Source organism: Halyomorpha halys, unplaced genomic scaffold, assembly GCF_000696795.3.
Source record: "Halyomorpha halys isolate HHAL.00 unplaced genomic scaffold, Hhal_1.1 Scaffold761.1, whole genome shotgun sequence".
Lineage (NCBI taxonomy): Eukaryota > Metazoa > Arthropoda > Insecta > Hemiptera > Pentatomidae > Halyomorpha > Halyomorpha halys.
Genome location: NW_027113122.1, coordinates 576871 through 604314, shown reverse-complemented (window position 1 = coordinate 604314; position 27444 = coordinate 576871). Strand labels below are relative to the sequence as shown.

General features: G+C 28.6%; 1 protein-coding gene across 5 annotated transcripts in view; it reads right to left on the bottom strand.

The window, feature by feature from the left end:
* Positions 1 to 417: 417 nt before the first annotated feature.
* LOC106685971 (galactokinase) overlaps positions 418 to 27444 on the bottom strand; it is a 48806-nt gene continuing 21779 nt past the window's right edge. For 4 of the 5 annotated variants that reach the window (XM_014429014.2, XM_014429020.2, XM_014429015.2 and 1 more), the window contains 9 exons: positions 19365 to 19559; positions 18099 to 18288; positions 15004 to 15130; positions 11444 to 11569; positions 8751 to 8834; positions 5312 to 5493; positions 5076 to 5226; positions 3073 to 3193; positions 418 to 664 (listed from right to left, as the gene is read on the bottom strand). In XM_014429014.2, coding sequence (XP_014284500.1) covers positions 521 to 664; positions 3073 to 3193; positions 5076 to 5226; positions 5312 to 5493; positions 8751 to 8834; positions 11444 to 11569; positions 15004 to 15130; positions 18099 to 18288; positions 19365 to 19559 — 1320 coding nt within the window. In that variant the 3' untranslated portion in view covers positions 418 to 520. The remainder of the gene's footprint in view (positions 665 to 3072; positions 3194 to 5075; positions 5227 to 5311; positions 5494 to 8750; positions 8835 to 11443; positions 11570 to 15003; positions 15131 to 18098; positions 18289 to 19364; positions 19560 to 27444) is intronic. The other variant, XM_014429019.2, reaches the window with a different exon arrangement.

Here is a 27444-nt window from a genome sequence, read left to right as displayed (position 1 = left end):
CCAGTAAAGCCAAAAACTTCAGTTCACAATAAATGTCAGTTACCATGTTTTATAACCGAGTACCTCATATATATATATATATATAAAACAGAAAAATTTAAATGTGTGTAAGATGTAATGATGTTAAGAAAATTACCATAGTGGAAGAATCAATATGTCTCTAAGATAATCATATTTCTCCTTTATTCAGTGTAGGTTAGACTACAATAAACTACTGGAAAAAAATTTCTACAGAAAATGAGAACTTAATATTCAGCTGTAGACTCTTGAAGCTCTTGGAAAAAGTTTTTATTCACTTTTTGTCAGAAATGTTTTTTCATTTCTCTTATTGGGAAGTGGGAATGGAAAAAAACAAATTGATTCAATATCTCAGCTAATAACCCTTAGAAAAAGGTAATGAGACGAATAACTTGGAAGAATAGTTATAAAAATATATTATTACCATAAAAAATTAACACATTTTAAATTTGAGAGCAAATTTTGTCTTTTATCTAGTTTTTATTAATCATTTTTTAGTCTCTCATAACATTCTCCTAACAATCTCCTTCAAACACATGGTTTGGTCCGCAGCCCCTCCTGAAGGTTTAGCAATGTAGAAACGAGGATTTCCTTTGTAGTCTTGCCTAATATTTTTAATTACCTCGTCAACTGCACATGTTTCCAACTAAAATTAAAAAAAAAAAAAATTATTTTTATAAAATTCAAGATCCATAGATTCATAACTAAAGCATTCAACTAAAAACAAACTTTACAGTGATACCTTAGTTATCCAATCTATCACATTATCATTCCTTACTTATGTCAACAAAATAAGGAGGGATAAATAAATATATCAATATAATTTATCTTAATAATACAGATCATTTGGACTTTCAAAAAAAAGTACTTTGGCTCAGCACTTCTTTAGAGCGACAAGACCAGCTGTATTAGTCATTGGCAATTTTGGTAAGTATTCTTATCTAATACTGACCTTCTTGAGGATCCTGCTACTGTAGATGGTTAATTTCAAAAATGAGAAAAAGTTTCATTCACACACTGTATTCTAGCTGTAGTAGCAATTACCTGCTCCATTGTTACCAGTTAATATTAAGAAGTTGTGTCCAATGGGCTATTTTCCAACTTCTCATTTGGCAGAAGACCATTTATTTTTTTTTTATTTTGCACATGAGATTTTTTTGACAAAAGTATCTTTAATTGAGAAACTTTCTGTGCAGATATTATTTTAAGATACAATTAATAACATTCTCAATAATAGAAATAGGCATAAAAAACCGAATCCAAATCATTATTTCTTAGCACTACAAAGCGAGGAAGGTCCTGCTTCCTCCAGAAGAAACCTTTCTTCTTTTTTTATGACCCCCTTCCTGGTCATTTCTGACATAAGGATGGATCATCTAGAGGTAACCAATATATACTAACCATGGTGTGGAGGGGAGGTCAAGGGACCACTACATAAATGTAAAAAGTCGACCCCCCCCCAGGCTGGATTGAAACCAGCACTGCTGCAGTTATGAGGCAGTTGCTTAACTCCCTCAGCTACAAACGACCCTACCTCCAGCAGAAACCACGAGTGCCTATTCTGTGCCACTGCCACCCAGTGTGGCATGTCCAAATATTCTCAAGTTTCATCATTGAACATACAATGTGCCCACCACAACCTTGACATCCCAACTAAGCGAAGATTAAAAAGGGGCTTGGTCCGAATCTTCTTAGGAGGTTAATCGTCAACCATTTTGGTGAGATGATCTGCCCAACTGAGCCTTCTTGATTAATTAGGAGATATGCAGCTCATGATATAAATCGTACTGCTCCTAATTGCTCCTCTACCTCAATTTATTGTTTTCATACTCAAACCCATAACTCCTGTGGTTCAAATATTTAATGTTTGTCTCATTAACATGAATTGTTCGTCCTCAATCCTCAGTATATTCCATGCATCCAAGCCATAACATAACATAGGTTCAATTATTCATTTATTCGATCCATTAAATTGTTAATTTTTAAAAATGTTTACAAGTTCATTCAAGTACTTTCTAAATCATCTTCAAAAAGCTAGATTCAATATTTATACTTTAAAAAATTTGTTGAGGTTAAATGAATCAAATCATGTCCCCCTGGATTGCTAACAGAGGTAATAAAAAGTTGAATTTTTATTATATCAATTGATAATTTGAGTGGTAACAATGAGATGATTGATAAAAAAAGAAAATTGATTTTGTGCATGCTTCCTCAGCTACTTGACTTAATTGACCATTTATTTTAATCTACTTTTTTTATTTATTAACTTTCTTCTTTCTTACCAATCAATAATCTGCAAATCATCTACAAAAGTAAGGATGAAGAAAAATTCATTTAAAACAAAGATATCCTATCCTGGATATCAGATCTTATCGAGCTTACCAAACAGACATGTAACATCAAAAATACACTCTTCATTACATATTCTTATTAAAAAAATCTTACTACCAGATGAATTGTTAACCTTAAGACATCTGCAAGTTTTTATATACTGTTAATTTTTCAGAATATATTTTTTTACTTGGAAAAATGTTCTTATACCTAAACTTAAATATTATGAGTAAACAATTTTTTTTTTTTTTAATTTAAAGTAGTGCCTATTTCAATGGTGATAGTTTTCTGTCATGGCATTACTCTGAGACAGTGGCCTCGTTCAAGCTGACATTTCTACATGGTCACAATCAGCTGAATGATGGCAGAAAGAAATAATTTGAATTCAGAAACTTAATTTCAATATCTAATGTAATCTGGACTGAATTAATAAAAAGTAAAAAATAAATTTATAAATATAATCTCTAAAAAGGTTATAGACATTCCACAAACTTTTCAGGATAAGAAAAACCATCAATCTTTTGACAAGTTTAATATGTTTTCAGTTTTGGCACATGAGAGCCTTCATTACAGATTGCTATCTCCATTCTTAGTATCAGTTAAATGTAGTCAGAGAGAAGTTTTTTAAGTCCTTAAAATCATCATATTATGCAGTTATAACCTTTTTAGAGAGAGCCCTTCAAATGGAAAGAAAATTGTAATAATGTTTAAAAAATATCTTACTAATGTAACAGTGCAACCTCCAAAACCACCACCAGTCATTCGAGAACCATATACACCATTTGTTTTCATTGCAATATTGACTAGATCATCAAGCTCTTTGCAGGAAACCTCAAAATCATAGCTTGAACAAAATATTCACATTAATTCAAAATATAATGAGTTTTAATCCAATTTTAAGTGTTTAAAACCTTTAAATCACTTTCTACAATAATAAAATATTACTCTAGTTATTTTTTTTCCTACCTCCTAATATCTTTATTACCAATAAATACAAATATACATAACAGACTAAGCCTAAATTACATATATACAAACATTTGTATTGTCAGATGGCATTTAAGAGAGGATACATGGTCTGCTGAAGGCAGTTCATACAGTGGTGGCATGGTAGCCTAGGGACTGGCATAGAATGGGGAGGGACCATTCCAGATGGTGGTTTCTCTAGTTTCACAAACCACTACTTCCTTTTAACTTTGAGATATAATGTGCAACTGATGCCTAGTAAAAACTATGGATTTAAAGATAATACTAAATTTTCAATATTCATTAAAAAGTTATAAAAGACCTTGTTTGTAAAATGTATTTTGATTGATATATTCTAATTTGAAGGAATTTTTCCAATTTTAGAATCTTGTATCTTAGTGACATTATTATTTTTCAGATCATTTTGAAATAACACAATTGTAGTGACGCTATCTATGAGAGAAAGGGAGAACTACCACCTTCATTGCTGCTAGCCAGAGAGAGTGCTCCTCATGATTTTGTGTTTATTCGTTAATTTAATTGTAAATATTCTTATGTTCTAATTTTATAAAACATGTAAAAATGATTGTACTTGTAAATATATTATTTAAATAAATAAAAACATTTAAAAGACATAAGGATAACATAAAAAAGAATTTACTGATCTATAATAAATAAACTTCTCAGGCGCTTTGCATTTTAGTTGGTTGATTACAACAGAGTACTTACTTAAAAAAATAAAAGTACGTCACCTCTTCAGAAATAACTATAAAATAGTTGCTTTACGTAAAGCAACTATTAATTTATTGTTTTATTTTGTCTGAGGGGATCAGAAAAAAAAGAAAGAAATAACTAACATTCACTAAATGTGGATCTTATGTACTACTAATTTCATTTTGATAAATGAGCATTATTTTATACTATTACCACTGAGCACCTCCTCTATCCTGCACCTTTAGAGGTGTAACTGACAGCTTATGTTATTCACCTTCTATTCAGCTTTTCTTACCTATTGGAGGATTGCAGAAAAAAAAGCTTTTTTGTAATATTCAGTAAAAATACAACTCCTACAGGCTTGGCAATGTGTTTAATAGAGGTGATTATAAAGGTTATGAACAATGCCACCCAGAGTTAATGAAATTCTTCAAAAATAATAGTGTAGAGAATCCAAGATTCTAAAGTGGCGTAAATCCTTCAATTTTGATATGCACTTTGTATTGTCTTAAAATTATTTAATGATGTAAATGAAAGCGTTAAAAAACAGATGTTATCTTCAAACCCTAAAAGTTTTCACTTTAAGACAAAATAAAAGGATGGATGTTTGGCAAAAGTGATAAAGGAGAGGTAGGAAGGTAGGGATCTAAATCTCACAGGAGTAAAATTTACTCCTCACATTACCTTATTAGGGTAATATTTTCTTTTGAATTAAAGAAGCAGCACTTCCTTACAAGTACTCAACTTCTGCCCCTTCATGGGTTGCAGCAATATAAAGTTTCATTTTCATTTACTTTTTTAATAGTCACTCAGTGAATTAAAAACCCAAATTTTTTTTTAGTTCTAATGCAATGATGGTTAACAGAAACTGACATAAATTAATAACTGTTTACAATAATTTTACAGCACAGGCTAATAATTATTTCATCTTGCAGGAAGGTTTGTAGGCCTTGAAACTAGGAGCGTTATAGAAACTGGTAGGCTGCTTTCTTAAGCTTCATAAAATAAAAAAAATCTTTACTGTACAACCATCAAGTACTACTTACCTCAAAGAGATATGGCTTTGAAGCATCAAGTACCCAAAAGCCCTGTATTTCTTCTCCTTAAGAGCTTCTACTGCTTCAAGGGTGCGACTAATTTCCGTTATGACGTGCCTAGCTCTCCTATATACTGTTGGATCCATTGAAGATTTGTGTTCTTTATGAAACAAGACAAATGATACAGTAAAAATAAAATTAAAACATTCAACTGAAACCTCAACACTTAACAGCTATAATATTACCTTCAAGCAAGCTTATATCAGCATCCCTCAGCGTTTCTACTTTCATTTCATGGGCTGCATCTTGGCATTGCTTCCTCCTGGTTGGATACTCTGAGCCACTGAGCTTATGCTTTACGTTAGAGTTAGTAACCAGGAATACTATGTTGGGGTCAGTATAATCCACATGTTTCATCTCTTGAGACCTAAATCATAGTGAAACTCTTTATTTAATATAATTGAGACATATCATGAAATCTGAGCTTGAATATTACTTTATGATCCACAATCCTCATTGTGTATGAACAACCCAAGTTAATGGATATAAATAAAAATAAATAAATATCCAAAAATGCAGAAACAAGCCTGTCAAAACTCATGCATGACCTTATAAATAAATAAAACAATTCTTTCAAATTATTTGTTCAGTAGGTCTTGACGTGTTTTAGGGTAGCTATAGAGAACGAACATCCTGTGGTGTTTGTCAATCATAAACTCAAAAGCGACAATGATGTGGAAACAGCAACAATATTTCAAACTAGTTTTCCTTCCATTTGAACATAGTTCATTTACTGAACTATCAATGATATATCTATGGTTAAGAGAGGATATTAAAAGAGTATTAACTCTTTAAATTTGTTGTTATTTTAAAATAATATGTAGAAAATACATTCTATTAAAGTCTTTGCTTTGTTTTCAGGATAAGAGTAAAATGGATTCCAAGACACAATGGTATATACCTGGTGATTATAAAGCAGCAGCTGTTGCGTCATTCATTCTCTCACCTGACTGTTTAGATAAGCCTTACAATGTTTATTGTTTATTTACAAATAATAAACAAAATTCAGAATGATTCGATCAAAACTAAACAAACTTAGGAAGCTCTACCACACAGTGCTTCTATGGAAATTTGTTTTAGATCAGCAGATGGCAAGACTCATAATCATAGACATATGACTCAAACTTCTTTGTTACTATATTTTTTTTTTCTTTTAGTATAAAAATTTCTCACTTAAATACAAAGATTTTGGGGCATGAATATGATTAGCTACAAGAAGATTTTTCAGTGAAACAGTTTTGAAAAATTTTATAACTCTTATTTCATTATTTATATAATTCATGTTCCACAATTTTGTAGACAACTAAGTTGTAATTATAAGGTTAGACAATCTAAAACAATCGATACTAATTTACTTAAAAATTGTAGCTAACTACATCCTTCCTCCAAGCCATCCATATATACTCAAAGGTAAGTTAGCTAGAAGACTACAGAGCTGTTAGCATTATAGATCAGTTAAATGAATAGTATTATTGCTTATTAAGATATTAATTTTGATTCATGATGATCTTTATTCAGGTTCACATGTTGGCCGAAAATATAACATTCAACACCCTGGGCCTGTTCAACACTCTCTTCATTATCACTAGTCGTATTTGAACATATATCATTATTTTTGTTTCTTTAGCCTAATTTTAAATTAATTTATTGAATGATGTAGTAGTATAATTTTCAGATTTTTTTTTTCTATTTAATATTTTCTTTTACTGTTGTAATTTATAATTTTATATTACTTATTTAAGATGTGTTTGACTTAATAAAGTTTTATGTATTAGTTGATTTTAAGTAAAGGGAGATATGTGAATTAAGTTAAGATGGGCTGGTATTACTTCTCTACTATTTTATTAATGTTTTGCCCTTACAATACATCCTCAGGTACAATCTCTATAGTATGTGGTGTAATATGATAAGATTATAAACAATAAGGTAATAAATAAATAAATAACCTTATTTTTTATAACATCATTATATCACACTACGTATCATTAGAGGTTGTACCTGAGGATGGTTTGGTAAGCCAAAACGTTATAAATCAATAATAAAATAGTGGTGAGGTATTATCAGCACAACTTAATTTAATTCACTTTATAAAGTTTTATTATTTTACTTGTTTGTTTTATATGTTATATACATTGTGTTAATTTTTATAGAATATAAACTTTTTATTATGTGATGAAATTATAAATGGTCAACTGAAAACAGAGAAGAATAATGTAATAAAAGATGTGAAAATACATAAATAATAAAAATATTATATAAATAAGTAGAATATAAGTGAATAATAGTAATAATGGAATCTGAGTTTTCAAAAATCACTTAAGTCAATTTTTTCCAATAGATTTTTTTTCTTATGAATATTTCCTTTAAGTTAGGCCCATGATCTGGTAAAGAACATGCATATTAGTATGCTCGTTCCTCTTCAAACTACAATCGATAGTCTTCACAAAATTCCAAAAAGATTTGTTCACCTGGGAATGGAACAGTTTTTGTTGATTTCTAAAAATCTTAATTGTGTGACTAAAGTATTTTATGAAAAGACCAATTCAATTATATAAATCAAATTTATAAGGCGACAATGTATCTACACCATATATGATTGATAGGTATGCTAGTGTTAAATGACCCCAAAAAACCCATTTTGTTTTGGTAGAATAGTGAGGAAAAATGCATTTATCTCCAAATTATTATGATATTAGTACTATATAGATTCATTGTATCAGTATTATTTTACCATTAGTTCATCTACTAACTTTTAATTAATGTGTAAATTGTATTATTATCATACATTTTAAACTGTTATTATAATACCATAAAACTTAATTTTGTTTACAATTTATGAAACATGTACCCAAAATACTTAATTGTATGAAATATGAAGAAAATAAACACATTCTAGCAGGGTTATTGTTTGAAATAAATATATGAATAAGACCAAATGTGCCAGTTCTCCCACCATGCATGAGTTAGAAGCAGACGCCTGTTTGATCTCGACTCTGACGAATGACTTTTTCACCATATTAACCATCCTAAAAACATAGGATGAATAAGCTCCAGGGAATTCCACTTTATTATATGGAACCATCTTTTTCATAAATCCTGAAAGTTGGCATCAATCTCCCTTAAGAGTTCTTGGCTTGTATCATTCTCATGTTTTTTTTTCACGATCATAGTAATGACCATTTGGGCCTTATATTCTCAGGTTCATTAATCAGTGTTTTACTTAACCAAATATTAGGAGGCTTTATAATCATGTAGAATATTAACAAAAAAAAAAAGTATTTCCTAAGAATCAAAACTTTTCAGGCAAGAACATTTATGTTTTAGCTTTCAGACTTTTGTTTGGTGTCTGACCTCCCTGAGGTTAAATTACTGTTGAGGCCTTTTTTTGTTTGTTAGTTCATATAAACTGGCTATCTTAATTTTTTTTATTTTACATTAGAATCCTGAAATATGCCACAGCAGTGTTAATGTATTAATATTCAGTCCCCATGTCATTCTGCTATTAAATATATATATATATATACATAACAGGATGGATTATGTTATTTAGCCCCATTTATTTAAGTAGTTGGAAAGAGGCATTATCGACAGAGGTTACTGCTTGGATAATGCCGCTCCTCATACCTGGTGGTGCATAATGATGGTGCAGTGATGTCTGGATCACTGTTGCACTTTTTTGCATCTCCTGAGTGGCACTGTTCTGTCATTCTTAAAAAAAAATTGCCAATTAGAAGGCACAAATTAAAGTTGTAAAAGTGATGTACATGGATGATCCTTTTATCTTTCGAAATCTCTTATATTAGTATTGATTTTTTAATTTTAAATATGAGTGAAAATTGCACCAGAAACTAGATTAATCACATAGAAATATTTGAAAATATGGCTGATATTTTAACACACAAAGTTTGAAGAAGATGTCTTACAGCAACTAGCTTATCACATATCTTTATAACGAATTATAATCCTCTTTCAAACTGGAAAAGTTAAAAATTGACGTTCTTACTATGGAAAATTAAATTTGAATTCTAAGTCAAACAGAGGCTATATAATAAAATCTTTCTTTTATAAAATAATTGTTTATTATAGGTTGAATCGTTTTGTCTTCAAAAATTGTACCTTTAGAAATTCAGTTTGCAAGAATAATTTGATGAGTAGTTGAGAGTAGAGCGTGTTGGTTGGAAATGAGTAACATTTTTCTTCTATCTTCTCACAATGTTTCCAATCCCCTCATTTATATACCATACTATAAATTCTATCACGGCTTTAGTAATACATAAAATAAATATATTTTTCTTTTCTACTAAAATTCTAACTTCAACCTGATGATCAGGTACTAGGTACTCTTACAAAATTTTTATTTTAAAGGCATGTTTGTCTATATTGTTTTCTGGTCTTATTACTTAAAACATGCTATCCTCATCTTTTAGATGCTCAATCCTAGTCTTTAACAAAATAGATTTTATCTGACCCTTTACATTACAAACAAGTTAGGTCGTCTCTTACCTAGTACCGAGAACTTAAGTTAAAAGTGAATGAAGGAGGGAAAAATCCCTCACCATGAAGCTTGTTTGGCCAACAACTTGAGGACAATTGAGAGTAAGGTTACCTAAGCGCCCACTAAAGTTTATCAAGCACTGTGTGCCAGAACTGTTTTATTCATACACATGGGTCAGATCCAACCCATCTTGTTGACTGATGGTTAAGCCAGAAACAGAGCTTGTTTGAATTCAGCATATGAATATAGATTGATTTTTTTTTGTAGTAGTAGACCGACCTAATAAATCTCAACTTTAAATTCAGGCTAAAATAAACTGAAAAAACCGAACCTAGCTGAAGCAGGTATAAGTGTTAAGTAAAGTAAGCAACAATAAATGGCATTAAGAAAAACTTAATCTGAACCCAACTAAGTTTGAACATGAAGAAAAAATTGAGTTTTAAATAATGAAAAACTGTTTTCATTTTCATTAATTTCTACTTTATAATCTTACAGAACATGTTCATGATGCTATACATTTTTAATTTTAAAAAATAATTTTATTAATTTAAGTATAATAAAACCAACAATTAAATACTATTCCAGTATTAGGGAAAAATGTAGTCAATTATTATTAAATGGTGTATTACAATTTTGGTCAAATGATCCCAAAAAAAAAAAAAAATTATTTTCATTTTTTTCCCCTGAGCCGTTTAAAGTGCACATGTGCCCAAACCATATTAGACAGCCCACATGTTGTAGTTGTTACAGCACAATATATTTTAAATAAACTTGCATTATATTTGATTTTGATTTTATTTTACTATTATTACTAAAGTTTTGAAATAATTGTTTTCTTTTTCATTATTATATTTTTAAGGATTTTTTGTGTGACTTGTGGAAATATGCAGAACATTAAATTAAAAGAAAATATAATTTTTATATCAACTTTGTATAAGTAGAAATTTGCATAACTTAAAAACAATAATTTTAAAAAAAACTTTATTATTGTCTTCTATCATTACAAATGACTAAGATAAACCCTCAAATTAGATGCTATTTTGAAACTAAGTAGAGGATGCTGATGCCAAGTTAAAAGAAGCATCCTGGAGCGACCTATTAGTACCTAGAACTGGTACCAAATCTAAAAACGTTTGATCCTCTGGTCTCAAAAAAAGTCATGAAAGTATTGTCTTTAATTTAATTTTTGTATCATCTTGGAAGGTAAAATCTCTAATTTTGAGGCAGGCAGTTACCACTTTTTTTCCCATAATCGATTACAAAATTTCATTATAGAAAATAATAAACCAATAAAAATAGAGAAGAAATTGAATTTATAATATAATTGAAAACAGAACAATTATTTTAATTTAACTTATTTAAAAACAAGTTTTTGTAAGTAATAATGAATATTATAATTTCTTATTATTATCTAAACATTTTTAAATATTTTTTCTAATACATTAAGATATTTTGCTCATTGAACATTAAAATGTTGCATACAGGTTTCATTAGAACGATGTTAATTTATTATTTCATTGAGTTCTGCAATTAATAATGTATGACTCTTATTTCTTATTTAATGGGGAAAAAATAAAATAAAATAAAATTGATAATGAAATTTGATAAATAGAATTCTGAATAAAAATGGTAACTATGGAAACTTAGTAACATAGTGGCAACCAGTTCTAAAATGCCATTTCATTCACATGATCAGTATACTTATTCAATTCTGAGGTTCCAAATCTGATTTTAGTAAGTACATTTTATCATACATAAATTACTAAAGTTATTTTATTTTTTTAACCATTTATCATAAAAAAAATAAAATAATAATACTTACCCACAATCCAAAAGTAGGATAGAATTTTCTTTACAAAATACTGAAGCATATTGGTCCATAATACCGCAAGGCATATTAGCAAATTCGTGTTCAGCTTTTTGACAAGCAAGAGCTTTTTCTGTTTGACTAAAAAAAAATAAATTATTTAAAACACAATAGTGATTTAGTAAAAAAATATAAATAATAAATAAACCCTTTCTGAGCTAACAGAAAGGGAGAAAATGGGCATGAGTAGACCACCACAAACATCTCAGTACTAAAGCTATCACAATCAGTATACAATAATCATTTCTAAAGATATCAATAATTCATTACAGTTGGGTATACCTTTTTGTGATTCCATAAAATAATTTCTGAGAAAATTAAAAACCCTATATAAAATAATTAGGTGACAATTAGGGCCCATTTTCAAATCTTATTCCTCCTGATAGAACACTTGTCAATTTGTTGACAAATTAAATAAACTGACTTTTATCAAATTACCCTTTCTTATCATAATGTGTTATGTTTCGCAGTGGTATTTTATGGTTATAATTTAATTTCGAAAATTTTTAGCTTGCACATTCTGTCCAGAAACTTAAAAGTTAGAATTTATAAAACTATTATTGTTAGTACCGTTCTTAATGGATGCGAAACATGGCCTTTTGCATTAAGGAAAGAACAATGCTTTAAGGTTTTATTAAAATAAAGTATTACATAATAAATTTGGACTAGCAAAGGATTAGTTACCGAAGAATTTAGAAGGCTATGATACATGGAATTGAGGGAACTGGTTTAGTAACAAACAGATTTCTATAACATTAATTAACACTGAACTGGTAAACATCCAAGGTTTAGACTGAAGTGCATATGGGAAGATAGCACTAAGACTAATCTGACAGATTTGAAAAATATTGAGTACCATTATTTTTAAGTAAAACTTAGCACTAATTAAAAAAATTTAAATAATTAACGCTATTATTATTTGATAATATTATTAAGAATTCTTTTGATTTATTTCTTCTTCAATCGTGTATTTTGTTAGAATATGAAAATTTCAAAATTATCATAAAAAAAAAAAACTAATGACAAACATTGATAGAGAATAAAAAATGATATAGTATTATGTTTGTTTTCACTAAAATAGAAGTTTTGTAAAGTGGAAAATATTTCTCTGTAACAGAAATTATTATAATTTTTTTTTTTTAAATAAGGTATGAATTTAAAACAAAAATATTTATTTATATTGCAATACTTTGTGAGTGTCCCAACATATTACTTATCCCTCTATATTACGTAAGCACATAAAATAATATCCAATAGTAGAGGATAATCACTTGGATATATTAGGCAAAATAATCTCATCCATAGGACAGTCACCCTTTCAAGTACTTACTTTTATGTACAGTCATACGAGAGTGATACGTTCCTCGGCAATTCACATTAAACAAAAACTAGTAACTAGTTTCTATATTTATTAATTTTTTTTTATATTTATTTCTTATAAAATGTATCACTGGTCATATTTACCACTTTTTATACTTATTAAGTATTTCTCTCCTTGTTTCTATGTAAATGTTAGTTGAGCTTGTTTTTAGATTTTAATTAAATATTACCAATGGCCAAAACTATTTTAGATTTTTATGTATATGTGTATATTGTTACGATATTTACCATGTTTACTATTTATATTGATAATTGTAATTTTATTTTATATTTTTTAAAGTGGAAAAAAAAATGTATTGGGTTGAAGGAGAAAGTTACATAGAGATATATAGGAAAATAATGACAAAAAAATAATAATAATAATAAAAAAGACAAATATATAAGAGAGAGAAAATAAAAACAAATTATATATTAATATAATTATAAATTATAAATTAATTATATTATGCCTATATATTATAAGTTTTTGAAAGACATTGTTTTACTAGTTATAAGGATGCAGTGTTATGTAGTAACCCAATGCAGTTGGGCAGCACAAATTTTTCAATATCTTGTTTCTCAGTCGCTTTTTCCATTTCAAAATATGTTAGAAAGATTATTAACACACAAAGGTTTGGATAATTAAATATGCTTAATGATGGAGTGTATATAAAAAAAAATATATATGACCATTTTTAAATTAAATTCAAGATATCAAAGGACTGTAAATAATTTAATCCTATTTAATACTTAATAATATCTTTAGACCATTCTCTAAGCTTGTTTAATCCCATTCAACTTCTTCAAAAAAAGCCTCAGTTTAGTTTTTGTTGAAAAAAAGAAACATGACAGTGTCCTATGAAATTCTCACAATTTTAAGGCATTACTGGAAAAAAATTTCACAGCCACTGAAGCATCCTGTGAAATTATGAAATATGAAGGGGAAAGAATCTCGATCAGCACACTGCGGGGTGTTGGTTTGAAAAATTTAGCAGTGGAGATACAACATTGGAAAGAAAGAAGGGCTCCGGGCGACCATTAATGGATATTGATGAGGTTCTGCAGAAAGCTGTTGAGTCAAATCCATCCAAAAGTTCTTGCGAACTTGCCAGGGAGTGTGGTGTGTCAAAAGATACTGCTAGTCACCACCTACTAACCACGGTGCAGGTGAAAAAGAGCAGTAGACTGGTTCCTCATGAACTTACTTCTCAGGAATCAGCAATCACTTCCTGTCAAACCAAAGACAAGCTTATAGAACTTCATGGGTTCGAACTTCTGCCTCATCCACCATATAGTCCAGACCTCGCACCATCGGATTACTACTTGTTTCTTTCCGTGGCCCATTTCTTTCAAGGGAAAAATTTGATAATTTTGCGGAAGTTTAAATTGTGGTCCAAGAGTTCTTTGACAGCCTTCCCAAACAATGGTATCAGCGTGGGATCGAGCAATTGGCTAGCAGATGGCTAATGAGGGTATATCACAATGGACTATACTTTGAGTATTAATTGTATTTTATATCAAAGAAATAATGATACAAATATTTGGTTGAAAAAGGGTCATTTTTAAGGGTCATTATTACATTTTGATAATGGTATTATATTTTCAAACTGTATGTGTATTTATAAAAAATAATAAATTATACAATTTAAAACTCATAATTCAATTAGAAGGAAAAAGGTACATAAATACTTTTCTAGAGAATTCTTGAGTCTAACAAGATTCAATGAAAGTGGTATATATTAAGCAGAAGTGACATTCAAACAACTATTAATTACTACTTCAACCATTGTGTATAAAGGTACTAAGTGTTTATCAGCCATTCTTCATAAAATTCAAACTTTAATTGCTAAATTCATTCAAATTTTTTTGTATTTCTAAAATTAAAATATAAACAGAGTCTTTAATTGTTAAAATATACTCATTAGATTAACAGAGAAGTTAAATACATATGTAAATTGTTACTATGAACATATATATATCAGCATCGTACAAATTATAAATAACTGGCTTCAACAATGTAATTATATGAAGTCTTAAAGTAAGACTTAAATAAATTCTGTAGTTTTAGTCAGGAGTAACCCATAGTTTTAGGTGTACAAGAAAGTTTAACAGGTAGTAGTGAATAGAGAGAATAAAAAATAAAAAGTACAATTTACTTGGCAACAACTCCGGTGAGAGCTTCCAAAAAAGTATATGTTGCAACTTCTAATGAAGCACTGCTAGATACACCACCACCAACAGGTACAGTGCTAATTACTACAGCATTGAAACCAGGGACATTTCCTATAACATATAATTATTAATTATTAACATTATTTAATTTATTATTGGTCAATAGTTTGAGCTCATCCTAAGTTGTACAAAAAAGTTTTGGTTTTAATTAAATACAGATTAGAAATCGAAATCATCACTCCTCATCTAAGGCTCGTGCAAAGTGAGGTTCAAATTCAGAATTTCAAAATCCAGTACAGTATATCTATCTTGATTGCCACCCAAAACATCTCTCTACAAAATATAGTAAAATAAATATTTCTTACATCACAATACAAGAAAGCACTGAGCTAGTTAAAATTATTATTAATTTTGGACCTTTAGCAATGTGTAAATTTTTAGTAAACTTGATCCACCCTGATTCTGTTTGAACAATGAAATTTTGGTTATGTAAATCAACAATAAATTCTTCTGTAATAAGGGATCCACCAGTATTTTAAAATGACTTGTGGGACAATTCAAATTTAAAAACAAGTTTTAGTTAGTTAATTAAAATGTTTACCTATTGGTAGCTGACAATACTTACAATCCTATAGATCAAGATCTGGGAGACAATCTATATAAAACAAACAGTAGTAAGTATTGTTTATTGAAATATCCAGAGGTTTTTAAATCAAACGACTTTCCTATCCGTTTAGGACTAACAAAGTGAACAGGTTTCCATGGGGATAAGTGCAAAATACTTTTTAAAAAATAGAAGTCCAAAAAGATCAATTTACTGTATCTATGCTAATACTGATCTAGATCATTCTGTATCTATGCTAACACTGGTCTAGATCATTCTGTATCTATGCTAACACTGGTCTAGATCATTCTTCTTTGCTCTGTAGAATTTTATATTACATTTCAGGCATTTTATCAAAACCATTAGAACCATCCATTTTGACACTCCAAAAAACATCCTTTTTGGCAACTGTGCCCAAATAGTTACACAGCCTGAGCTCTGCCCCCCCCCAAAAAAAACCCAATCAAGAGATAATCACAGCACAGACATGCAATCAGACAAATGACTAAGATGAATTTTTTGGACTCAGAGGCATATCTTTATTGAGAATTGTAAAATAAAAAATTAGACTCGATTACTATTCTTTCCTTACGAAGTAGCAGTAGAAAAGTAAAAATAATTAGATTATTTGCTGATTACAATACTTACTCTCTTTTATAATAATTTCTCAATTCTAAAGATCATTATGCTGATTCTATTAAAGTAAAAATTTCATACATTAAGCATAGTACTTCAAATGAGAAGCTCCAAATCAAAATTTTGATAAAACTCATTCTGTCATAGAATTGTGAATTATTTTTTAAACAAATCTAAATTTGAAATTTTCAGGATCAATGTGTTCCTTGTCAAAGATTTATAGAGCTTTGAAATTTGTTGTTCATTTCAAAATGAATTTAATTTAGTGGATATGAATTTTTTTTCTACGTGAGCATGAATTTTGTACGAAACTGACAAAATGAACTTTGATCTGGAGCTTCTCAAATAGATGTAATTATATTTAACAAAGACTATCATAATCTGAAAATGAAAGAAAATAAAAATATATAAAATACATGTATGTATACAAAAATTATATAAATAAGTATATCGTTACATAAAATTAATCAATCTTTATCAGAGACTGAAACATTATTCACTTTACTCAGTAAGTTTCATATACCAGTTTCATGATTTTTTTTTCAAATTGTAAAATAATATGTAATTTAAAAGTTTCAGCTGGAGTTTCATTTTATAAGGATTTATTTAAAAATGTTCCTAGGAAAAAAAATAATATCCATTGAAATTTAAATTCTATAGAACACCAATTATCTAAATGTTCACATATCTGAAAATGAAGAAAAATAAAATTGGGTCGTTCTGATTTCATTTATTTTTCTATGATTTGTCCAAAACGTTTTATTATTATTCACTGACAGGTTAGTCAGTTCAGTATTGAAGGAGTATTTTCAGCTCTAGCTTATGTTTCAAGTAATTTTCAGCTATAATTTGGAAAGTGGCATTTTGCAGGAGCTATTACAAATAAAATTAAACTAATGTGTGCATTAATAGGTTTGTTAAAGTGTCATTGTTATATTTTGAAATAAATATTTGTCAACAATTTACTTCCTTTTTATATTATTTCCTTATAATATAAAAAATTTTTGACATAGTTATAATAAATATCAAATATAACAAAAAAAAATAAACAATAACAGTAATTTAATAAAAAATCTTTTTACTTTCATGAGACTGGTTATTATTGTTTAAATAAATAAATTTTATCCAAGTTAAGTCTCAAAACACTTTTTATTATTTCTTTAAAAGTCCAACATTTCAGCCCATTCAGCCAATCTTAAATATAAATTTATACTTCACATCCGATATATCTAAAAACTTTTTTGCAGGTTATCCTGCCCAGGTCATTTATTTCAGTCAAATTACCCTATGATGTCACTTTACCATTATTTTTTAAAACTTTTAATTACAGATTAACTTAACACTACTATCGAGTATGATAAGAAAGTGATAGCAGTCTTAAGATAATCTGTAATTAAAGTTCTAAAAATTAATGGATAAGTGACATAATAGGTAATTTGACAGAAATAAATAACCTGGGCTGAATGACCTGCAAAAAGTTTTTAAATTTATTGGATGTGAGGTATAAATTTATATCTAAGATTTTCTTTTAGGATGGCCGAATTGGCTGAAAAGCGGTCTATTGGCGGACTTTTAAAGAAATAATAAAGAGTATTTTGAGACCTAACTTGGATGCAATTTATTTTATTTAAATAATAACAGTTATAATAAAACTTGTATTTAAAAGTTCTAAAGAATGAAAATTAGAAAAAAATAAACTCTTTATCTTATTTATTCCACCAAAAAAATTAAAAGTTGTGTTTATTCTTTTTTTAAAGATAAAAGTTATAATTTTGTTTCAGTCCTTGATATTTATAAATAAAAATTTTTGTAAAATAGAAACAATAACTTCATTCTAACCTTTGAAATTCGCAACAACGCCTTTACAATAATTAGCCCACTTTGGAGATCCAGGTGTCAACTTATAATTATCTTTAGGAACTTTGAATGTTACATTACTTGGTTCATGTAAATCTTCTGTCATTGAATATATGTTTATATTATTTGAGTTATTCAATTTTCCAACCACAACTGTGATCAATGGTAATGCCTGAAATTAATTATTATTATTAATAGTAAATTATTGCTATACAGTTAAATGAGGAGGGGAGGGGAGATGGGATCCAAAAATATGCAAAATAATATTTATTTATTCCACTTTGTTTGAGTAAAAAACATGGAAAACAAATCAGATCGCAACAAACAATATCTATCCAAACATAATTAAATACCATTATGACTAAGACATTAATAAATTGTATTTTTGAAGGTTTAGAATCTCCTAAAATATAAAATAATCTAATAAATGAAGGTAAATCTACTCCTGCAACGAACATTTATGAAATACGAGGAGAAGATGGTTGGGGGTGCGGTCAAAGTGAAACACAATAAGTTGGTGTAACCTATTTAATTAGGCGTTTGATTTTCAAGCTAACGGCCAAAAAGAAGGCTAGAAACTCTAGCCGAAACGTTGGCACAATTAAATAGGCTACACCAACTTATTTGTGTTTCACTTTGACCGCACCCCCAACCATCTTCTCCTCGTACGTCATCCACGGTCAACTATCTCTCATAATTAATCATCGATGAAATATTTGTTAAATAATTTTCAAGTAAACTAAAGAGTTTAAATTGTAAATAACACTTATATTTCTTTAATTGTATACAACTCTTGTGTAAAAAAGTACAATCATGTACTAGGTACAAAGCTATGTATAAAGTCTTATCATACAATCATGAAAGTGCTATGATCCAGTTAACTCTCAGTCATATGGAATATCAAGGATTCATTACTATGCCAGATACATTTTAAATAAACCAGGTAGTATATAGCACACAACCTTATTGTAAGTGATTTACTACTGACCCTCCCCCCCCCCAAAACAACTGTTATGTTTCTTTTGCATTGTTTATTTTGCTTTGTTTTTTCTCCATATTTTTTTCTTTTGTGTTTATTTCTCTTAATTTTTTTAAATAATTAATATAATATCAAAAGAGACTAAAATATTACTACACAACTGATATATTAATTTGCTTTATGAAACCAGTAAAATTTATAAATACAACCATAAGGTTACTATGGAAAATAAAATAGAAAAAAAAATAATAAACTGGATGTTTGGTTACCATGGGGAAGACAAATCCATTGTTGTAGTCAGTGTGTTCTCCAATTATGTTAACTCTCCCTGGAGCAGAAGCGGCATGTGTTGGAATATCATTAAATTGTTTTTTGAAACATTGGCAAGCATTCCTTATCAAATCTTCTAATGCAAACTGCTTTTCTGCCATTTCTTCACAGTAACAATATTCCCTATTAATACACTGAAAAATAGATTTTTTTAAATAAGTAACTTAGGTCTAACAAAAAAAATAAATAAATAAAAATATTTAGTATAATCAAAGTAAAACAGATGTTTTATGGAGTTAGCATAGATATAGAAGGAGATAAAAGTATTTGCTCACCAAGTTTTTTTTATTAAATTATGGATTTAGGTGATAAAAAAATACATACACCTAAAAAAGTAAAAAGTATATTTGAAATTGAATAAATACATATATAATTCAAATGAAAATCTTTTTGCTCAGTAAAATGAAACTTAAATCTTACAAAAGTTCCAAGAAAAAGTATTTACACACCACACGTTTTCTTAATTTTTTTAAATTTAATAGTTTGTATATAGTCAGTTAGCATCAATGACTATTTGTAAGTGTCTAGGAATTGAGTGAATCAGGTTTTTAATTAAATTTGGATCGATTTGTTCAGTTATGTGGTGTTTTCGAACATTTTGGTCTAACACATGCCATAAATCTTCCATTCGAGTCTGGTGAATGTGGACGGTTGTTGAGTAATATTAAATATTAATCATTTTTAGGTTTTATTGGCTGTATGCTTCGGATTACTGTCCTGCTGGAAAATTAACTGATGCTGGATTCCCAATTTAGCTGCACTTGTTAAAAGGTTGGGGTGCACTAATATAAGGTTTTTTTCACTCAGGATCCTGCCTTAAAGATGCCTTTAGAATTTAAAACATTCCTTACCTTTCTCGTACTTACCCACACCTCAGAGGTTGATTCAACCATATTAGCTAGGGCACTATCAGCTGGATTTTTAAGTGCTTATATTTTGATTTTTTCTCCATTCTTTCATTTGGTTTCCTGGGACAACCTTAGTGCCGGTTGTTTGTAGTTGAGCACCATTCTTCATATCTCTTAATTTCGTACCTTACTGTAGAAATCTGAAGACACTAAGAATCTGATATTTTGTGATACGATTTTTGTTGGTTGCACAATAAAATCACTTTCTTGCATGTAGAGGCACTTAGTTCACTTGTTTTTGGCATTATTAAATAGTTAAAATATGTAAATCTTACTTGATTGAAATATTTTAGAATACTGATAGGAAAGAACAGAATTATACTCTAGGAAGTAAAGAACAAGTAGACAAATAAACCTTTATATTTTTGTACAAACAAACAAAATGTGGAAATTCTTTTTCCTGGCTTTATGTTCTTTTTAAATATTCATTTTTACTACGAACAAAGTTTTCAATTGAATGTATACTATTATTTAACAAGTTTTAATTGTACTTTTTATTCAGTAAACTCAAATGAATTATTTTTATATTTTTATTCATCTTTCAATTCATTATATAAAGAAAAAACAGGATGTGCAACACTTATTTCCCCCAGCATAGGCCAGTCCCCAGATTGGAATCTAACACTATGAAAAGCATTTTAACTTTATTATTTTATTAATTTAAATTTGATTTAACAAAAATGTCATAATATTAAAAAGAAAGATCAAGCTTTAAACAGGCTAAATGAGACTATAATCCAGATATTGAAAGAAATCAATCAAGAGAATAACTAATAGTTTAAATTGAAATATATATGGATTAGCCTATTATCTAAAAAGAAATTAACATACTATCTAACTGTAATGAAACCTGAACCATAAAAACCTATCTCTAAACATGAATTAATAATGAATGATTACTTCAACAAGATAAACTATTTCTTCGGGTAAATATCATAATACACATTAAGAAGCATTAGTTTATGGAAATAATAATCTTGAAAAAAAAAAATTGATATTATGAGAAAGTCACTAATATAATCTTAATTTGATTTGATATTTTATTCATTGATGACTTGCAAGTGCTAAGTACATTTCCACAAACTTTACAAGTAATACAATTAAAGATTCTCTCCTTTAGGAAAATTACAACTTTTCAATTAATTTTCCTAAAAGAGAGAACATTGGATTTTTTGTAAAGTTAGTGGAAATTTATTTAGCACTATTTTGAAGTAAGCAATCAACATATTCAGTAATAACATTCAAGCATCATCCTTAAAACATTTACTTGTGTGTAAGTATCAAGTAAATAAAATAAAATTACTCATAAACTGACAGAATGAATTAGTTTAAAAAATAACAAGAATTATAACCTTTCATCAAATGCCTTGTACAACTAACTTTCTGACAACAGTTGATCCCTTGCGAGTGTTAGTAAATTGAAATCAATTGACACAAGACCCTCTAATAGTCCTAATCATCTATTGAATTGTTTCATTACATTGAATAAATACAAAATTTAAAAATAAATTTAATTGATGATACCTTACTTTAGGAGAAAATGTTAATAAGTACCCAATTTGTTGAATTTGTATCTTTCGAAAACAACACAGCTTAAACTGCCTCTAAGAGCACAATAAATAGACTAACAAGAAACATATATTTACTTGGGTAATAAAAATTTCAAACTGTCATTAACACAATTGTGTAAATCACACACATTACCATTGTTAAGCTAAACAAAACTTTAATCTACATTAGTAATGGTAGACCTAATATAAATGCACTAGTTAGAAAACTAAAGAAATTATAAAATTTAAAAAAATACTTCTAGTTCAAGGAAGTAGGGTTCCCAGATTAGTCGATACTAACTGCCTGTTGATATGCCCCTTGGAAATACAACATCAAACAATAATAGGTTAACAATTAATTTGAAATGATTATTTTTTTTTCTTAATTTTGTGATCCAAAGCTTTAAAATATTCCCCAAAGAAAAATAAGATTTGTATTCTGATCGATATAAAAATTTGTTTAAGTTAAAGGCAAAGATAATTTCACTAATTTGAATTTACAAACAATATTTTGATTTAAATTTCATTATAGGGGCAATATTATCCTTATTTTGTATTTCTATCTAATTTAGTAATACAATTCTTAATTCAATACAAAACATTTTTAAATTGATTCAAAGCATAGAAGTGTAAAATATTATAACTTTTTTAAGAAACATTAACATTTAGTTAAATATTCACATTAGTAATTTAGGATTAAAAATAGAATAAATTTGCAAAAGTGTATAAGTCTATATATAAGATTTAACAAAACAACAAAATTACATTTACATATTTTAGAATATATTAAAATCCCAAAGTCATAAAAAGTTCATGATATTTTACATGTCTATGTTTAGACTCAATTTAGAATTGTATTACAAAATTTGATGGAAATACAAAATAACAATAATTTTTTTTCAATAATGATTGTTCCTGAAGATGGCATGTAATATATAATATACGTTCACCTATACAATATATATACGTTCAAATATACGTTCACCTAAAACAAATGTCGTGTTTAGATATAAAAATTGTTTAATTTACATTTATTTCATAATGAAATCTACCACTGAATAATAACAGTCGATTTGCTACAAAATTAAAAATATTCAAATTCCCTACAAAAAAACATTTTTATTTTTGACATAATAACTCATTTACAGGATAACAAAATGTAATCCTTGGGACTTTGTTCTTGAGTCATTTGGTGTCATTATCACTTAGATTTAGAAAATAATTCAAGATTTCAATTTATAATAAAATTATATTGAGAGGAGGAGACAAAGTGTCAATCTGAATGACAGGAAAATAAAAAATGGAGGTCCAGACTGAAAGGCAAAGGCAGATGTCTTATGAAACGTGATCGTTCAACATTTTTGAGTGGAGAGTTACTGAGTGTCCCTCTTCCTTTCTTAGTAACTAATTGTAAAATTTTGAAAAGTCGTATTACAGAATTTATTCCATTATTCAAATATGTTAACTTTAAAACCATTCTCAATCATATTGTCAATCCGATTGCTCAAGTCGGGATCCCTTAAGTTTAATAACCTCAATTGTACCTCACCTGATGGTCGGATCTTCGCGCAAGTGCGGAGAGAGGGAGGGAGTGGTATTTCAAAACTTAATCTTTTTTAAGTGTAGTGTTTGTTGATTGAATTTCACCATTAAGGAAATTAAAAATTTACCCAATGGTTATTACTATTTCAGAGATTAGATTTCCCCAATGGTTATTATTATCTCAGAGATTAGCACTGAAGGAAACATTCCCCATTTGAAGGAAAAAAAAAATTGTTCCATTGGAAGTCTAATCTCAGGATTCAAGAACTGCAATGATATATCGCTTTTAATACTTATTTCCTTTATAAGAATTAAACCTATAAAAATATGCTAAACAAAAAATTTCATGCAATTACATTAGACAATTTATCTGGAAATCAATTTTGTGAGGAAAAAAACACATTTAAGTAAAAGAGCAAAAACTCGATAAGCTTAATACAAACAGTATTAATTTATAAAAAGAAGATGGTCAGAGTGCGTTAAAAAACAAATAGTAATTAAACTATTGTGAGACGTTTCGCCGCACTTTACAGGCTTCATCAGGGCTTACTGAATGGAAGTAAACAGACAAAACATAATGATTTATTATATTAATTGTTTGATAGTGGTTTATTTTATTATAAAAACACATATGATCCAAATTTACTCTCAGCATTTATTTCCAAAAACTCTCCAAGGTTTCGGCCCTCAGGCCATTCAAAGAGGACAACCTTAAATATTGATGTCATATTCTCTAAAAACATTTTTCTGCAGACTAATTTCCCATGTCATATAAAACTTTTTATATTTTAAACTTGAAACTTTTTCACATAAATTATTGTCTCTTTTTACTCTTACTAACATCATTCGTAACTGTTAAGAATTCTCCCTCTTGATATCTGTGAGGCTTATTCAAACCACACCTGTTTCAACAACTGCTCAAAATAAAGATGCTTTAACAATCATCTATGAAAGAACCTACATCCACTGTATTCCTCGCTTGTAATATTTTTAATATTATCTTTGGGTTTATAGTAGAAGAGTAATAGGTTTTGGGTGGAACTAATTCCCACAAATACGGAGTTAAAATTTTTTCTTCATTGTAGGTTTAGGTTTTTGACTCACTGAAAGTTTAGAGAAATAAAGCGGGAAATTAATTTTTTTGGAAGCCATCTTAATTTTTTGTTCAAAATCATAAAATAAATCTTGAGCTGCTTCAATTTACAAAAAATTTCAGGTTAAAAAATATTATGTAATTAGTTCTAAAAAATAAGATTTAATAACAAAATGGTGGCCGAAAAACTGTAAAGCCAAAAACTTTCGCATATTTTTTCTTACAGTCCTCAATATCTTTACAAGTATCAACCGCGAGATAAAATTAATAGCACCTATTATAAAAGTGCTAAAATTCCCTCGTAAAGCTCTTAGGGTTTAATAGATCCCGAGAAAAAGTTTATCAAAAACCAAATGTTTCCCAAATTAGGAGAAATTAGTATTTTGTCAAAAATTATTTTTGTGAATGAGTCAATTGTAATTATTTCAGACAATATGCTCAACTGTCAGAATTTTAGCCCGTGAAAATAATTTCTTATATATTATTGTGTGGGGTTATTGCTTTTATTCATTAGAAGAATTAATTTTTTTTTTCATTCTTTTGTGAATTTATTTTAAAACACTCGAATCTAATCATTATGACGCACACGCAATATTCAAGATAATCTAAAAGCATTTATAGATACGTTGTTAAGACTGTGTTTGTTTAAAAAATAGTTGAATATATCCACTAAAATCATGTGCCTGCCGTGGAATGTTGTTCATGACTGCCGATATTATTAAACTTGTGTGGTGGTAATCAAATGTATCTTTAATTATCTATTATTGTCATAACATTATAAAATAAAAACGCAATATGAATAAGACGTTTTCAGGTTATATTTTAAAATTTTCATTTAATATTAACTGCATCACATTCACACTTAGTAGTATTCATTCACACTTAGTAGTAGTCATAAGCCTATGACTTTCTGACCCACTGTATCCTTTAATAATACCCCACTTATTACAGTTGAACATATCCGTTACTCAGGACTACTTTTATACATACCACTGACTTGGAATTCTCATACAAGATTGAAAAAAAACATACAGGAAACTGCTCGTCGATTCTGACTATTACAAGACAAATGGATTAAACTTCCAACTAATTACAAAACACTAATTTATGTGATTATAACAAGGCCTATCTGAACTTACCGGGTTGAGCTTTGGGACTCCACTAAACCACCGAATTACTCTCGCATCCAACCCTTACAATCTAAAATCCTTAATGCTCCTTACTTTGTCACAATTCAATTCATCCATCAGGACCCTCAATTTTCCATATTGACAATTTTACCAGAACTAGATACCAACCTTCCATGTTAAAAAAGTTAATAAATCAAAGGTAGTAACCAACAAAAATCTGACGCCCACCATGTTTACCTCTCTGGTACAAAAAAACGTGTGAAAACCGAGGTCTGTTATTTTGTCTGTTTTCTAAGTATTTTTAGGTATTATGTATTTGCTATAACTGACAAACGTGTCAGTTCGACTAAGGAACTTCTATTTATATTTCTTCCTTTAAAATAGTAGTTAAAAGCAAAGTTTAAAGATTCAAATTAAAGAACAATATTGAGTTTTTTTAGAGCTAAGCTTAAGAAACTTTAACTAACTCAAATATTGTTTAAAATACAATTTAGACAGTATATTATTTTAAACAATTTTCCAAATTTTTAGAAGGGCATTCTTTTCTCTTACGCTCTCTCTCAAAACGATATTTATTTTATTATTTATGTCTCTATAATTGTTTAAGTTATTAATGGATTAATCATAATTTTTCTGTTGATGTGACTTAGGAATGGGACAGGAGGGTATACTGTGTCTTCAACAATCAGAAATTTTGTATAGAGATAACCTAGAAATGAACACGCGTTAAGGGTTCTGCAACACGCTCAGCAGAGATGACAGGAGCACACAAAAGGCTTTTATTATACTGATAACTTTGGAATAAAATTAAAAAAAAAAAACTCATCAAATAAGATAATAAGCTATCTGAAATGCTTTTCAGAAAGCTCTCTATAAATTTTAATATTGGTACACGAAACTAATAGGTTTTGACTGTACTTGGAATGTACGGAATGTGATTGCCGAGCCATTTGTATCTTTGAGACCATTGACCTTCATAAACAATATTTGTTCATTAAAACGATGATTTCAAACAATATTATAATTTCAAGTGTTATTGATTGGAGTATTATCAAACATTATTCAGCTTGTTCTCGGTTCATGAACTCACACTGAACGATTTCTCAGAAGTCTGCGGCTTGAATGCAGTGTACTTTCCGAATGCCAGATAACATTTAATACTTTTTTTTTAAATTTCTTTATTAATATTTACATCTATATTAAAATATATGTAAAAAGTAAATTTGATGTTAGTATGATACAATTGCATGAATGCAGAAATATGGAGAATTTATCCCTTTATAGAATTCCAATAACATTTCAAGACGAGAAGATCTCGAGGCCAACTTATTTTCGGACGCCTAGGAGGATTGTTGGGAAATGAAGAAGCTAGGTAAGAAACAAGCGGTTTTGATGGTTATATTCCCAACCATCAAAACCGCTTGTTTCCCAACAATCCTCCTAGGCGTCTGAAAATAAGATGGCCTCGAGATCTTCTCGTCTTGAAATGTTATTGGAATTCTATAAAGGGATAAATTCTCCATATTTCTGCATTCATGCAATTGTATCATACTAACATCAAATTTACTTTTTACATATATTTTAATATAGATGTAAATATCAATAAAGAAATTTTAAAAAAAAGTATTAAATGTTATCTGGCATTCGGAAAGTACACTGCATTCAAGCCGCAGACTTCTGAGAAATCGTGCAGTGTGAGTTCGTGAACCGAGAACAAACTGAATGTTTGATAATACTCCAATCAATAACACTTGAAATTATAATATTGTTTGAAATCATTGTTTTAATGAACAAAT